Below are 16,530 nucleotides of genomic sequence, written 5' to 3'. Positions count from 1 at the left end.
ACAAGTTATTTTGATTTAGAAATTAAATTACTGAACCGATTTTAGTAAAATTTTTATGAGACTGAATTTTAAGTACATCCTTTCAGATAAAAAGAAGAATTTTCCAAACCGATTTGGAGCTAAAGAAGTCATGAGACAACAAACAAGAAAAAAAATGCAACGCAAATGAGAATTTATAATACCCATAAATAAATCTTATATACTTATAATAAATCTGTAGAGAGGTCAATTCTACATGAAATATATTTGCAAAATAACTATCAGGGGGTGATTAGTGATCGATACTGATGCCAAAAATGCAATCAGTAAAATTTTTGTCTGTCTGTCTGTATGTTCGTTATAGAAACAAAAACTACTCGACGGATTTTAAAGAAATTTTCTTCATACTCCTGGGCAGGTTATAATATACTTTTCATCACGCTACGATCAATAGGAGCAGAGCAGTAAAGGGAAATATTGGGAAAACGGGAGAAGTTACTCCATTTTTAAGCTTCCGTTGCGTGTGCAGCCTTAATGGCCACTTTTTAAAATGTAAAAATGACCACCCAAGCGACGCCGCGACAGACCACTAGTTTTTAAATAAAAATGACAGATTTTGTTTAGGTTTTTTTTTTGTCAATTGAAGTCGATAATTTTTTGCGTCTTTTTTTAATTATTATAATTCTACCGCCCATTCAGAGTGCAATTTCAGCTCAGAAGAAAGGGCAAGAAACTCAATTGGTTTTTTTTAACAAAACTTCATTTTACAATTACAAATTTGTATCAATTCAGACTAGCAAACTGCACATGAATTATTTAAATTAATAGATAATTGAGTCCAATGTTCATGATGAGGATTTATGATTAAAAACCTGGACAGAGAGCTCACTCCACTGTGTTTGTAATGGTGTAAATAAACAATTTTATCTGTCTGTCTATCCATCCATATACTAAACATTTAGCAGTGAATCATTGTTAAATTAATCAATCATATAAAACATTACAGAAATTAATTGTACCATCTCATGTTATATGTTAAAATAAAAGATATGTAACAACATTGTATTTGTCTTGTTGCAATTATATATATATATATATATATATATATATATATATATATATATATATATATATATATATATATATATGTAAAATTTATTATATTATTAAGAGTAAAATAAGAACTAAGATAATGTACTTATAACAATATCATCATCATTTCAGCCATTATTTGTCCACTGCTGGACATAAGCTTCCCCCATAGACTGCCATAAAGTGAATTTTATAAAAAAAAAGAGTTGAACCATCCTTTGATATAAAATGTGTCTACTTTTTCTGAAATACTCATACAATGAAATACACAACTGAAAATTGCTCGTACAAAAGAGACCCAACTCACATCCGATGGCAGGTACTTTTTTTTTTTAAATTTCGTCTCTGAAATACCAAGTTCTGTGGACAGAAAGCCATACCATCAATCATCGTATTATTTCTATAGAGGCGACTCTTGTCTGTGGTGTGCATGTTACAAGCGACCGCGATTATGTTAACATTTAAATATATTGGTTTGAAAAAAAATTTTTAACTTTAATATTTTTTTTATACCGCGAAGGTAGCAAACAAGCATACAGTCAATCTGATGGTCTACCGTCACTGTAGCCTATAAACGCCTGCAACACTTGGGGGTGTCACGTGTGCGCTGCCGATCCTGAGGTAACCTTAATATGCCCTATTAGAAAAACCCCATATTGTAGTCTCAAAGGAAAAGCTCGGCAGGGAGCTCATTTGGCCTGAGCATTCGCGGGAGAAAACTCCTCTAAAACCGCATTGTACGGGACCATTTAAATTCAATCCTGATATAATGAATAGACCCTGATGGCTATAAAAACTGTTCCACTGTATCTTATTAATTTTCTCGTGTGTAACTCGTGTAAATTATAATACTAAAGACTAGTTTAGTAGAGGCAATGTCGAAGTTTTTCCAAGAGACTGCAGCATGGGATTCTACAAAAGGGGGTAAGGAGGTTTCTTCGGGATTGGTAACGCACGCGTTATGCCCCTGGTATTGCATAGGCTACGGTAACCACTTACCATCAGGCGAGCTATATGGGAAAGGCAATTTTCAGCAATGGACAGTTATTAGCTAAAATCATAAAATATTTTTATAAAACAAAAAATATCACAGCCAATTTTTATTAGTAATATTATTACTATAATGCAGACAAGCAAACTTAATAAATAATCACACAATATATAATTATATTTACAAAATTATCAAGACTGTGAATATCAAGTGCATATTTAAAGAATAATAAGCAGCAATCGCTACCCGCTCCCGCTACCTCTTATAACTTGACACCTAAAGCTATAATTTATATTGTAGACAGTACATTAGACAAATATTTAGTGAAAACGTAAGTAAGCAATGAATGCTATTTCGACTTCACAACGCCAACAAACATACTAGATTTTGACTTGTTATTTGGTGAAATTGTATCCCTAAAGATTTATGAAATTTATTTCATTGTTTGCTAAAGTTAGTAATTAAAAATAATAGAGATATTTGGGCTCCTGACTCCTTCTGAATCTAATTATATTCGTAATTTACGTTTCGTTATTCACGTTAATTCCCGTTTATTATAAACCAAAAACCATGTAATGCAAATGTCTAAAAATTAATAGTTGGGTTCAAATTTTTTTATGAAACTTATAATGCCAAACAAGCTAATGGCCCACCTGTAGAACAGTGATAAATATCACTTATGAACAGCAGTTAACACAGAACAATAAATATATTGTTTAAATGAAACTGTACTTTGTTTTGATGGAAGCTAAGAACTAATATTCAGGGTTCAGTAAATGTCACCACAAAATCTATTGATCAGTACCTTAAACCAACCGTGTACGCAAACAGACACCCAAACAGCTATTGGCGCGATCCCAAACTCAGCAAATACCCATTGTTTGCGAAGGGGAGAATTCTGTGCACAATATTTAGATGAGGTGCCAAAGAGTATGGATTAGTTAGTAATAAATATACAGATAATCCAAATAAATAATTTTTCATCATTTCATCTGGCCATTTGGTAATCTTAATGAAGATCTTCTCGATAAGCTGGACCTTCTCCTCAACCAAGCCATACGCTTTATCTTCAACCTCCAGAAGTTCGATCACATTTCTTTATATCGGTCTTAGCTCAAGTGGCTTTCCATTCGTCAACGCAGAAACGTTAGAACTCTTTGTACCCTCTACACTCTTCTTCGAAACCCCCAGTCTCCTAACTTAAGGAGTAAATTCCACTATCTTTTTGAAACTCACGAACGTAACCTTCGTTCCAATAATACTCTTCAATTATCTCTCCCCTCTCACCGTACTGGTTACGCTTCAAACTTTTTTCTCTTACATTCTTCACGACTCTGGAACGCGCTTCCTAATGCCATTAAGAGACTACCGACTAAACCGTCTTTCAAAAAAATCGTTCACGCTCACTTTTTATCTTTATCCGAGCAGTAAATGCTGTATATTATTCTCAATTTCGTGTATAATATAGTATATATCATATATGTGTAAGTACATTTGTTATTCATATATATTTATTCGTTTATATATGTAATTTTAGTGTGTATGTATATTAATAATTAGTAGTACCGCATTCGAGTATTCTGACACTTCCCTATGGTTGACTGGGAGAGAATGCTTTTAGCATTATGTCTGCCATGTACACATATTTGTACTAATGAATAAATAAATAATTTGTCCACTGCTAAGCAAAAACCTTCCTTTTAGATTGTCATAAAAATAGCACTGAGACACCTGCATACATTGACTGTCTGCAGTACATTGGAAATCGTGGTTGCATCTAATGAGCGGATAAGCTACACCGCTCTTACCTTTACGGAATCGCCACTTAAAAATCTTTCTTTTTTTATACAACTTATAATGACAAATAAGCTGACGGCCCACTTGATGGAAGTCGCCTATAGACATGAGCAGTACCAAAGACATAACAGAGTATACTGTTTCGCCCATGATACCCCCCATGTGTTACACTTTCTGAGGACTCAGGTGTTATTCTTTTGTACCCTGTAAATTCACGCCATATCCCACCCACCAAACCGAAACACAGCCATGCAAACACAACTGCTTGACTGTTGAAACTCGAATGGGACAGAGTTTTTCTTTTAGAGACTCTTCTAAGAAATTTCTTCCCCATAGTCAAGTCTACAAAAAGAAAACACAATTATTTTGGTTTTAAAACCAAAATAATGAAACGATTTTGATGCAGTTTTTATGAGACTTATTAGAAAGTATATGCTTTATGATAAAAAAGTTCCAAATACGTTTTATAAATGACGCAGTTATGAGGCAACAAACAGGAAAAAGAAAATACATCCGAATTAAGAACCTCCTCCATTTTTGAAGTCGGTTTAAAGGAGAATAATAATAATATACTATACATATATAGCCATTGTTACATTGTTCCCTTAGCCGCCTCCTACGACACCCACGGGAAAGGAACGGGTGGCCTATTCTACGCTTGGATCATGTGGTTTACAAACAAAACACTTTTTAGTTTAAAACTAAAAAGTGCTGCGTAATATAACCAATAAGGTATATGAGAAACAAATATTTTAACTATCTATCCCCTCTCACCGTACTGGTTTCGTTTCAAATTCTTTTCTCCTACATTCTTCATGGCCCTGGAACACGCTTCCTGATACCATTAAGAGACTATCGACTAAATTGTCCTTAAAAAAAAGTTCATTCTCACTTTTTTACTTTATCCGAGCAGTAAATATTTTATATTATTCTCAATTTCGTGTATAATACAGTATATATTATTATGTGTAAGTATATTTGTTATTTATATATATTTATTCGTTTATATATGTAATTTTTTTATGTATGTATATCAATAATTACTAGTACCGCATTCGAGTATTCTGACACGTCCCTATGGTTGACTGGGAGAGAATGCTTTTTGCATTAAATCCGCCAAGTACACATATATCTACTAATGAATAAATAAATTATAGAACAAACTTCCTTGCAACATACAAGAAAGTTCTTCAATTACCTCTTACAAGAAAAGGTTGAAATTACATTTTCTTTCCCTTGAGTCATAACCATAATTTTATATTTTTCTAATTGAACTGTCAAATTTCTATTGTAAGTAGTATATTCATTTATTTTAACATCTATTGTATAAGTAGGTAGGTATTATATTTATTTATAGTATATGTATTTATGTAATATTTTATTATGTATTTTAATATTTTATTTAATTGTATATTTGTTTATGTACTCTAAATATTAATAGTTGTAGCACTTCAGCTATCCGCTAACAACATGCTTTCTAACTGTAATGGGTTGACTGGAAGAGATCTCTGTCAGAGATAAGTCCGTCCTTGCTCACAATATTTAGAAATGCTTTAACAACGTAATTTACATGTGCAATAAAGAATATATATAAATAAAATAAATAAATATTTGCACAGCTAAAACACCCATCAGTAACTATCAACAACTATACACAGTTAAATATTCAGTATGGGAGAGCAAACGGAAATTGTTCACGCAGCAAATAGTTAGTGGCTGATAATGCCTCTGAACCGACGCGACGCGTCTGTGACCGAATGATAAAATTTACATATCAAAGGGTCTGGTACAAAATTGTCTTCTATGCTCTCATAAATGATTGGAATAATAATAATAATGTTCTTGATAACGGGACAAGGGTATGGCAATCTTGGAACAACAAGTATGGTAAATATTTTACTCAACTAAGTGTTATCTTGCGGAAGTCCATATCACTGGTTGTTTGATTAGAATTATTTTGTTTAATTCCGCTACCGTTAGTATGTGTGTGACTGCCAACATATGAAGATTTATCATCACTATTACTGAATTATTTGATTATTCTTATTGATATTATTATACTAATTGATGGTTAATATGGAAGGTTGTGGAACTTCTGGTAGCAATAGTGGTGGCCCAATTTTGAATGTTGACAGTCACACACATACTAATGGTAGCGGAATTAAACAAAATAATTTTATTCAATAATTAAATAACCAGTAACAAGTGTGGATTGCATAAAATTCAGAAACTAACATCCCACTATGCTTCTTGTATTTATGATTTCTTTTTATGTACCTATATATAGTCGCTTTCATTAATTCAAACAAAAGTTTCAAGTACATATAAACTAAAATTAAAAAATATTATAATACACTAGCGATCCGGCCCGACTTCACATGGATAAATAGAACTTTCGAAAACAATATATACAACCTATATTACTCGCTGATATAGCTGTCTATAGGTGGAATAATTTTTAAAAATGATTATGTAATTTTTGAGTTAATCTATCCTTTATTAAAAAATAATAACATTTTTCCTCTTTATCATATTAGAATATATATACCAATATATCACATACAAGGAAATACGACGAATTCGGTAAAAAATTACAAAATAAATAAAATTGTTAATAAAGATATGTCAGTTGACCGGAAAAAAAAATTACAATATTTTTGAGAAATTGTTGTACCGTTAAGGTGAAAGAAGTATTATACAAACAAACTCAATTCCCCATTTAAAACATTAGCAAAGATTTGCTTCTGAAACAATAAAAACACAAGAATTTGATTCGTAAAAAAATTGTGAATTCAATCGAATTTTAATGCACTAAGTGCCATGGGTGTCATAGTGTATTCTTGAATATCAATGGCGTCACTTACTTTTCTATAAACATGATTAATTCCATGACATTGATCAATTGTAATGGATTTAGTTTCCCATTTCAAATCACATAAAAAAATATAAAATTAATACTTCTTTATTTTAATGTAGTAACTACCAGTTTAAGTTACGTGTAATTGTTGAGAAAGCTCGTCATAGCCGCTCACGATTAAGAGCCCGAATGGTCTTGAAACTAGTCGAGGTTTCTCGATCTAATTACACGTAAGTTAAACTGGTAGTTGTTATATTAAAATAATATGTATATTTACGGAACTTTTAACAGTATAGTACATTACTGCAGCGGCCAGCAACTGAGGCATTGATGGACGAACGTGCATCCATTTATGTGCAGGTTATTCCATTTTTAAATTACAGAACAGATATGAGTTTACATAGTAATTTATCTAGCCGCAAAACACGACAGATATGGATTTTCATTTAACTTTTGCCAGCCGCTGCCCGCATGTATCTGGCCAGTACGGCAATTTTGATTTATCTCGAAGAAGATTGTCAAAATAATGCTCACATTTCCAAGCATGTTTGAGAAAAAATTATTTATTTATAAAACACCATAGATAATGGATTATACTGCTCCTATTAAAGTATAGGTACTTCCATAGTAAAAATCGAACTCATAACTTTACTTTTCAAACCGGTATGAAACCGATTAAAGGATTATGTTGGAGCGCAAAAAAATTTCAGATTTCACGCCATTAACCCCTCGTCGAATTTTTTTTCCTGAGAAAAAAAAGAGAAGGTAATGGCTCATTTCGGCGGCAAGGGTTTTATTCTAAGTCTGATATATTGCACTGCGTTGTTGGAATCAACGGCGATAAAATGTCGCTTGAGAATTATTATGAACTAGTTTTTTTTTTTTTTACCTTAATTAATTCAACATAACAGTTGTCTGTAAGAGATTGGCACAGCAATAATACCGCCTTTTGTATCTTTATGTATATATTTTAATCTGTACTTCATATTACTGTCTTTCACTTGAATGTTCTAATTTTCATTGTATATTTTTGTGTTTTTTGTGCAATAAAGAGTTAAATAAATAATAATAATAAACAAATAAAACTATGAACGAACTTGTTTTTTTTTAAGACACAGGGGCCAAACTAGAATTCAGCTCACCTGATGGTAAATGACCACCGCCGTCCATGAACATTCGCAACACCAGAAAAATTACATGTGTGTTGTCGGCCTTTTAAAAAGGAATATATTGTTTTTTTAAGGTTACGATGTAATAAAATAATAATTAATCATTTAAAAATAAACTATATTATTTCTTGTAATTGTTTATGCTTATAATAAGTTTAAGTTTACTATTGTAATCTTTTGGAGGAAACAAGAGTATCTGTCTATATTTAATAGTAATGCATAGCTACTGAGTCGATTACGTTATATTTATCGTATAGTGAGAAACAACATTATTGTGCTCTCATGCTATTTGATAATTTATTTTGTAAAACCAGTTTCGATTGAAGAAAAAAAAAACACGAGTTTCTTGCGTATTTTTCCCAGCAGTAATTCCATTCTCGATCGAGCGATAGAATAATAAATAAATTACTGTTCAAAAATTCTTATGATTAAATTTACTGTTTAATTTTGTTAATTTTACGACACTTTATAATTGCTATTTTTAATTAATCACTTACTTATAGAGTCGATAAAGGCATTATATTTTTTTTTCTTTACATATTTTAAAAAAGTTAAAAGACATAACATACGTAGTTTTTTTAACGAAGTATAAGACTCAGGTACCAACACACGAAATATAAAAGCTGAATTATTTAAAATTTAAATTCGCTAAGCGTCATTTTAGCGGCACTTGAAAATGAACGACTTGATTAATAAGTACCGTTACAACTGAAACGGCGCGGACTCGGAATAATTTGTAGATGGCGCTTCTGGACTTACACAATTTAGTAACCGGACAAGATACTAATTGCAATGTTTATGTAGTAATCCGTATTGTAATGTAAAAGTTTGTCGTATTTTGATTTACATTATTTAATTTAAAAGAAGTTCGTGTTTAATACATATGAAGAGTAAGTAATAATTCAAATCATCTTTATTCGAATAGACTTGTTTACAAGTATGTATATATATACATATACATACACACACACACACACATATATATATATATATATATATATATATATATATATATATATATATATATATATATATATATAGATCATCTGGAAGAGATTGCTTAGCGATAAGGCCGCCTTTTATATCACTTCTCATTAATATTTACAATATTTATTATTTTTTTACTTCATAAAATATAGTGTAAAATAAATAGATATTGGATAACAGACGTTTAATACATTCAAAAACAGATATCCGAACGATATGAGCGATATCGAAATAGGTGATACTCGTAACTTTTTTTCCAATGTACAGACGAACCCAATATATAGATATGGGATCGGTATCTATATTGTCTATGCATATACGTGAATTGTGTTTTTTATATTTAATATAGAATGGAAAATAAGCTGACGGCCCACCTGATGGAAAATGGTAACCGTCGCCTATAGACATGGGCAGTACCATGGATATAACAGAGTATACTGTTTCGTCCATGATACCCCCCATGCGCTACCATTCCTGAGGACTCAGGTTTTATTCCTTTGTACTCTGTAAATTCACTGCCATATCCCTCCCTTCAAACCGAAATACAGCCATGCAAACACAACTACTTCACGGTAAAAACACGAATACGAATACTATTTACATCGTAGCAAAGCACTATTTATATCGTTATAATGTTTGGTCAATTTGTCAATAAAAATAAAAATCAAAGAAGTATCACCTGTGAACGATACTATGATATATCTATTCTATCTGGTATTAGTGTGATTATAAATATAAACCTAAAATAGGAATGGCCCCAGAAGGGATCCTTGAGGTACACCAATTCGCGCAAGCGTCTCATTAGATATAATGCTATTTACTTCAACTCTACGAATTCTGTTTAACAAATATGAATTAAATAATATAAATCTTTCTTTTTAACACTATAAAAAGCTAGTTTTCTCAAAAATGTATGATGATCTATAAAATCGAAAGCCTTATTTAGGTCACAAAAACGCTAGTCGCATTCATTTCCCAAGCAGTAAAAATATGTTTTATTAACTCCTTACCTGCATCCGTAGTTGATCGCTTTTTAGAAAAACCTAATTAACTATTATAAATTAATTGATATAGATTCTAATAAGTAACTAAGTGATTCAGCATGATTTTATCAAAGAATTTACTTAGTGCAAGAAGGATTTTTTTTATGGGTAAAAATGGTATGGTAACCCCGCCTGCGCTAACGGGATACGCTGGCGGAGCACCAGCAAAGGGTGATAGATGAGAATGAAAACAGGTCAGTTAGCCCATCATGATGAATTCATCAGGAATTAACCATGACAATTTCTAGGGAGAACCGCGAGGAGGTCGACTTGGTTAGATATATTGCTAGCAATGGGATTCTCAGTCTCCATTACTAACAATCCCTTTCCCTCCTGAAAGAAGGATTGAATTGGGTCTATAATTTAATGAATCATTTTTTGTTCCTTTATAATAATAATCAAGTATAAAACTAAACAAATGAATGCGGATATCATAAGTTATCTTTCAAGAATCAAGTTATCTGAAAATGGAGATACGATTGAATTGAAAAAATGTCGGTAAGAAGATGCCCATCAATCTTGCGACGAACATCCGTCGGAAACGGCACTCACTGTGGATTTATGATTTCGTATGAATTATTACATTTGTTTCATCAAGAATTATTCAAGAATGTTGAAAATAACTCGCAAGTTTTCTTTATAGGTTTCTCTTATACTAGCTTTTTGTCGCGACTTCATGTGTGTGGATTGCAGAAGTAGGAAAAATCAGTGAAATAGACTACTTTCAGATGGCGTATCGAGATAAAACACACGACTGTTATTAAATTAGATTTTCATGAATACAACTATGAAAACCGCATCCAATTTTGTGCAGTAGTTCCTGCGTGATGCCGGAAGAAACGTACAGACAGACAATCAGAGATGTCTCTCTGATTGTCTTATTTTTAGAAATTTTGTCTCTCTGTTGACAGAAAATTTCTAAAAATTATTATTTTGGCTTCTATTGCTTTTATTAACACTTTGCTGACCGGGAATTCCGTCATGGTTGAAATCTTTGGTGAAGTGAACTAAAATTGTGATAAAAACCTAAATACAAAAAAGTTTTTTTTTGGCCAGGAATGCTTTGTAATCCAGATGGTGTTGCTCGTCGTGGTAGGAGGACGTATCTACACGGTAGTGCAATGACGAGTTTACTCGTTACCGGTCAGCAAAGTGTTAAGATCCCTTATATCAATTTATGGAGTCATATCTATATTTATGCGTGCAGTGCAGTAAGAAAATTGTTTTGTTGTTTGTTTATTTAGCACCGGTTAATGTGTCGCCCCACCATTTTTATCTTAATTTCCTAAATTAGTATTTAGTACATAAAATAATTTTTTTTTTTGTTAATTTTGTTAGTTACAAATCATTTGATCATTAGTTCAACATCTCTACTAACTTCGTTATCTCAATTCATTTCACAACGCCTCCAATGTACAGACGATTTCTAGTTACATTTTTTTTTTTATATTGATAAGATTATTTATTGCCAGCTTTTACCCGCCAACTTCATACGCGCAGATTTTGGAAGCGAGTGATCGAGAGCTGGTAATTTGTTGCTTGTTTGAGTGAAGAACAATATTTATAAAATATAATTTACTATCTTTTACACACCGCTTCGTCCACGTGACTAGCACATGTTTACTGACCAGGATTAAAAGCAACCTATGTCCTTTTCCACTCCTTTAAGTACGTGCTTACCATATTTTATAGAGATCAGTGAAGCCATTAAGGCACTAAAAATCGACAAACGGATATAGTAAGGATTTACTGCCAACACATCTGTCCTATTCGTGTTTCTACCGTGAAATAAAAAAATCATCGTATTATTCAAATGCTGTTGCGTGAAATTTAGAAAAATATACGACTACACCCACACAGGAGTCAAAAAAAAAAAAAAAAAAAATATATATATATATATATATATATATATATATATATATAAAGAAAATAAAAAAAATGCGTATTATTACAGTTACATCCAAAACGAGTGTACGTGTGTCGCAATATTTGCAAAATGAGGTCCGTGCTCAGCATTTTGTTGTAGTGTCAGGGACACTACAGCGCTGATTTTGAGCACGAGCCTCTGCATCCCGCGGGGTTCTAATAATAACAATAAATTTAGATAAAATTGACTAATAACCACTGTATTCAAAGTATATTGCGTAAAAATTTGAAGTATTTTACTGGTAATGTACATACTCATTTTGTTTTAATTCAACACTTTAATTTTTTACCAACAATTTTTTTCTAGTCTGAATTTCCGACTCATCCTTGTGATCATGGCTGAAAATTAGTATTTTCCTCTCTGAGTTTTCCACACTGAGCTATGACCTATTTTGTATTGCTGAAGCACACACGTGCCTATATATTTACTAGCTGACTCGGTAAACGTTGTTTTACCATATACATTATTTCTAGAACTACACATGAAAATATATCGTACTAAAATTATTATATTCGATTGTCATCTTGCAACTCTATTGCGGCATATAAAAATTGCGATTAAACAACAGGGGTTAATCGTAAAAGCGTGAACATTTGAATTTGTATGTATTTTTCAATACTAAATCATAATAAAATAAGAATAAAAAAAATTGACAAAAAAATTAAAAAAAAAATTTAGAGGTGAGTCACCCCTATCATTGAGGGGTATGAAAAATAGATGTTGGCCGATTCTCAGATCTATCCAATATGTACACAAAATTTCCTAAAAATCGGTAAAGCCGTTTCAGAGGAGTTTGGTAACAAACACCGCGACACGAGAATTTTATATATTAGATTAAGATCTGTGTATCAATATTTCTATGTACTTTTTTTTATACCACGACTGTGGTAAACAAGCATACAGCCCATCTAATTGTAAATAGTCACTGTAGCCTATTGACACCTGCAATACTAGGGATGTCACACGCCCATTTGTCGACCCTAAAGAAACCATAATACAGGTGTGTTAAGATTTCTTCAAAGTTTTAAAGAATCCCATACTGTAGTCTCTAGGGAAAACCTCGTATTACTTATTGGTGTTTGTTTTATCATTGTACTTATATGTGTGTTTAAGATGCGAATTTTGAACATATAACTACACATCTGTGTATATAACTGTACTATATTTTAGATCTACGTTATATAATTCGTTTTAAACACATTAGACTAGGAGAGAAAGGGATTGTTAGTAATACGGATTACCAGTCCTATTGCTAGCAATATACCCTATCAGTTCGACCTCCCCGTGGTCCCCCCTGGAAACCGTGCTGAATTCCAGGTATATTCATCACGGTAGACTAACTCATCTGCCATTTCATCCTCACCTATCATCCCTCATCATGGCCACACAGCAGTCTATTGTGGAATGCTCTCGCTCGGCTGTGAGCAGAAGCAGATGGAGGCATTGCGAGGACCTCAGTCGCGAAGGAGGGCCTCATCGACGATCCACTGTCATCATAAAACCCACGACCACTCTGTCAAGAGTGTACGACTGAAGAGGGAGATCATCCCACTGTTGCCCCTCCAGCGATGATGAATTCATCAGGAATTAACCATGATAGTTTCCAGGGGGAACTGCGAGGAGGTTGACCTGGTTGAGAATATTGCTAGCAATGGGATTCTCAGTCTCCATTACTAACAATCCTTTTCCCTCCGTTATTAGATGTTAGGTGTCGTAAGAGCGGACTAAGGGACGGCGTGGGATAGGCAGTAGCGTCCCTTTTAAACATCTCACGTAATTATAATCGTTTAAAATCCTATAAAATTAACGCAACAACGTTAAAATACGATGCGATATTATTTAACAAGGTCATGTTCGAATAACAGGTGCTCGACGAAGGGAACTAATGGGGGACATTATGAACGTCGCGCCCTACTTACCCAGTTTTCTCAAATACAAAATGTATTCTTAATGAGAAACAAATGATACTTACAAAACTGGGCACCCATCGAATTAATCTAGACTGTTCGGTTGCAAATTAAATTATTCTGAATAAATTACATTTAATATAATATTAAACCAGCCTTTCCCAAAAAAAGCCTGCAGTGCCCACAAGGAGGCTATAACGCCCCCTTGTGGGCACTGCAGGCCTAAAGGGGGCCGGTAAGAGACCCAGAAAAAAATACGGGCGTTGTGTAGAGGCATGGGGAATTATTTGTTGATCTTGAAGTAATTTGGGTTCATTGAATTTTAGTGCGCACAATTTAATAAAAATGTGATTTAAAAACCTGATCCACTTAGCCGGTGATCCGAACTAGGGTATTCCCCAGATAACGTATTAATATCTCGGCTATAAATCTAGTATCATGTAACAAAAGTGGCCATAAACAGCAGCGACTCTTTTATGGCGTAAAATAATACATATTTTAAGAAGTAGAACGAAGTGACAAAGTAACATTAAATTCCACTTTGAAAGTGTCTGACAGTTTGTTGGCTACATGCATAGATCTTTTGTGTCTAGACGGAGCGTAGTATTAAAAAACGTCCCAAAAAGGATCAGCCAGTTATTGGCTAACGTTGTGTTTTAAGCGACTTGAAAAAGAATGAGTTTTCAATTAGTTTTATTTCTTTTACTACATGATTAGTTTTTGCCAGCGACTTCGTCCGCGTGATCGGGATATATTTACTAAGATAAGGAGTAGCCAATATCTTTCTCCATACCATATACTATATAAACATACCAAATTTCATAGAAATCTCTATATTTGAAAGAAAGAAAGAAACTTTATTTTGTACAAATATATAACAGCACATACACTAATAATAAAATAAAAAAAAAAGAATAAATTAACTAAATCCATACATCTCTCTAGATCATCTCTAGAGGGAGACTTTGTACAAATGTCGATTGTTTGGCTATCTCTGCCCCATTCGTGTTTCTACCGTGAAACAGTTGTGTTTGCATGGCTGTTTCGGTTTGAAAGGTGGGATATGGCGTGAATTTACAGGGTACAGAGGAATAACACCTGAGTCCTCAGGAATGGCAACGCATGAGGTTATCATGGGCGAAACAGTATACTCTGTTATGTCCATGGTACCGCTCATGTCTATAGGCGACGATTACCACTTTCCATCAGGTGGGCCGTCAGCTTGTTTGCCATTTTAAGTTGTATAAAAAGAAATTTATATTTTTTACCTTCGCTGGTGGGGAACTGGATGGCTCGTCAAACAACGCCCACACCTTCGGTTTGAGTCGCTGCCACACCCCGAGTTCTCCGGCCAGATATGCCTCTTCATACCCGAAGAGTCTTGCAATCTCTTCTTCTGACGGCTTTTCACTATCGATATCCAGTTTATCCAGTATTGCCAGGGTATTCTGGAAAATTAACTGACAAATAAATATCACTGGCATAGCATACATCCATTGTACATTTAGTCCGAAATTAAAAAGAGCTCGTTTTATAGATGCTAGATAACTAGAGGCCTTCCCTAGAGACTACAGTATGGGGTTTTCAAAAAGGTAATTAAGGTTTCTGAAGAGTCAGCAACGCGCGCGTGATATCCCTGATATTGCAGGCGTTCATAGACTACGGTATCTCCGTTTACCATCAGACAGGTCGTATGCTTGTTTGCCACCATAGTAGTATAAAAAACTAACTGATTGTCATATTCTAACCTTTTATTTATAAAAAAAAAACCTTCTGCAAATCTACTATAACCATTACACTACTGCGTCGCTTTCTATCGATTTGAGAATTTAGTGTAAAAGAAAGAGAGAAAACAGTTCAATAGTTGAAATACGTTTATCAAAGGTTTAAGGGAAAGGAAATATAATGTAGAATATACATATAAATTTCTTATATTGTTAAAAATTTGCACGCCGACATAGAGGCAGAATGTACACGGGTAATATAAACCTCTATCATCTAAAATTACCTGCATTCTAGCAAAATAAATTCATTTCAAATTCATTCCATTTCACTTAACGTTTTTATAAATTAGAAAATATGTATGTAATTCAGACCATATCCTAAACTAATACATAAGTTTCATTTCAGCAATTAACCGTCCACAGCTAATCATAAGTATTCCCCCCAAAGAGAATTTTGTCAGTAGTTGCCACGCTTGGCAGACGCATGGGAGGTATCAACAAAACAGTATACTCCGTTATGTCCATAGTACTGCTCATGTCTACAGGCGACGGTTACCACTTTCCATCAGGCGGGCTGACAGCTTGTTTGCCATTCTAAGTTGTACAAAAAAAAAACTTGTTACACGAATAGTTGATAAATTATACAATTCGTGGTAACTGAATTGAAGAAATTCACGTCATACGTACAAATGCTCGATTTATAATATGTATGATTGATTATTGGAAATAAGTATCCATATTTAATAATAAATAATATTATATTCTCTTTACTGCCTTTACATTATTTGTATGATCAAATAAACTAGCACTGATTCTGTGAAGCGAATATTGCCTTGATATTTGTCCTATGATAGGTATCTAATATAATTATTATGCCAGAGGAAGGCTTTGTACACAAGTCTTTTTTTTTGCTGGGTGAAAATGGTATGGTAACCCCGCCTGCGCTAACGGTATACGCTGGCGGAGCACCAGTGAAGGGTGATAGATGAGAATGAAAACAGGCCAGTTAGCCCATCATGATGAATTCATCAGGAATTAACCATGATAGTTTCCAGGG

At 33.3% G+C, this 16,530-nt stretch overlaps 1 protein-coding gene across 2 annotated transcripts in view; it reads right to left on the bottom strand.

The window, feature by feature from the left end:
• Positions 1-16,530, bottom strand: part of LOC113515742 (potassium voltage-gated channel protein Shaw-like) — a 324,996-nt gene that overhangs the window by 160,570 nt on the left and 147,896 nt on the right. For both annotated transcript variants that reach the window (XM_052899177.1, XM_052899178.1), the window contains exon 4: positions 15,018-15,197. In XM_052899177.1, coding sequence (XP_052755137.1) covers positions 15,018-15,197 — 180 coding nt within the window. The remainder of the gene's footprint in view (positions 1-15,017; positions 15,198-16,530) is intronic.

This window comes from Galleria mellonella, unplaced genomic scaffold, assembly GCF_026898425.1.
Source record: "Galleria mellonella isolate WM207_F2 unplaced genomic scaffold, CSIRO_AGI_GalMel_v1 utg56, whole genome shotgun sequence".
In the NCBI taxonomy this organism is placed as follows: Eukaryota; Metazoa; Arthropoda; class Insecta; order Lepidoptera; family Pyralidae; genus Galleria; species Galleria mellonella.
The sequence above is the reverse complement of the archived record's forward strand: the minus strand, read 5'-3'. Positions and strand labels throughout refer to the sequence as shown.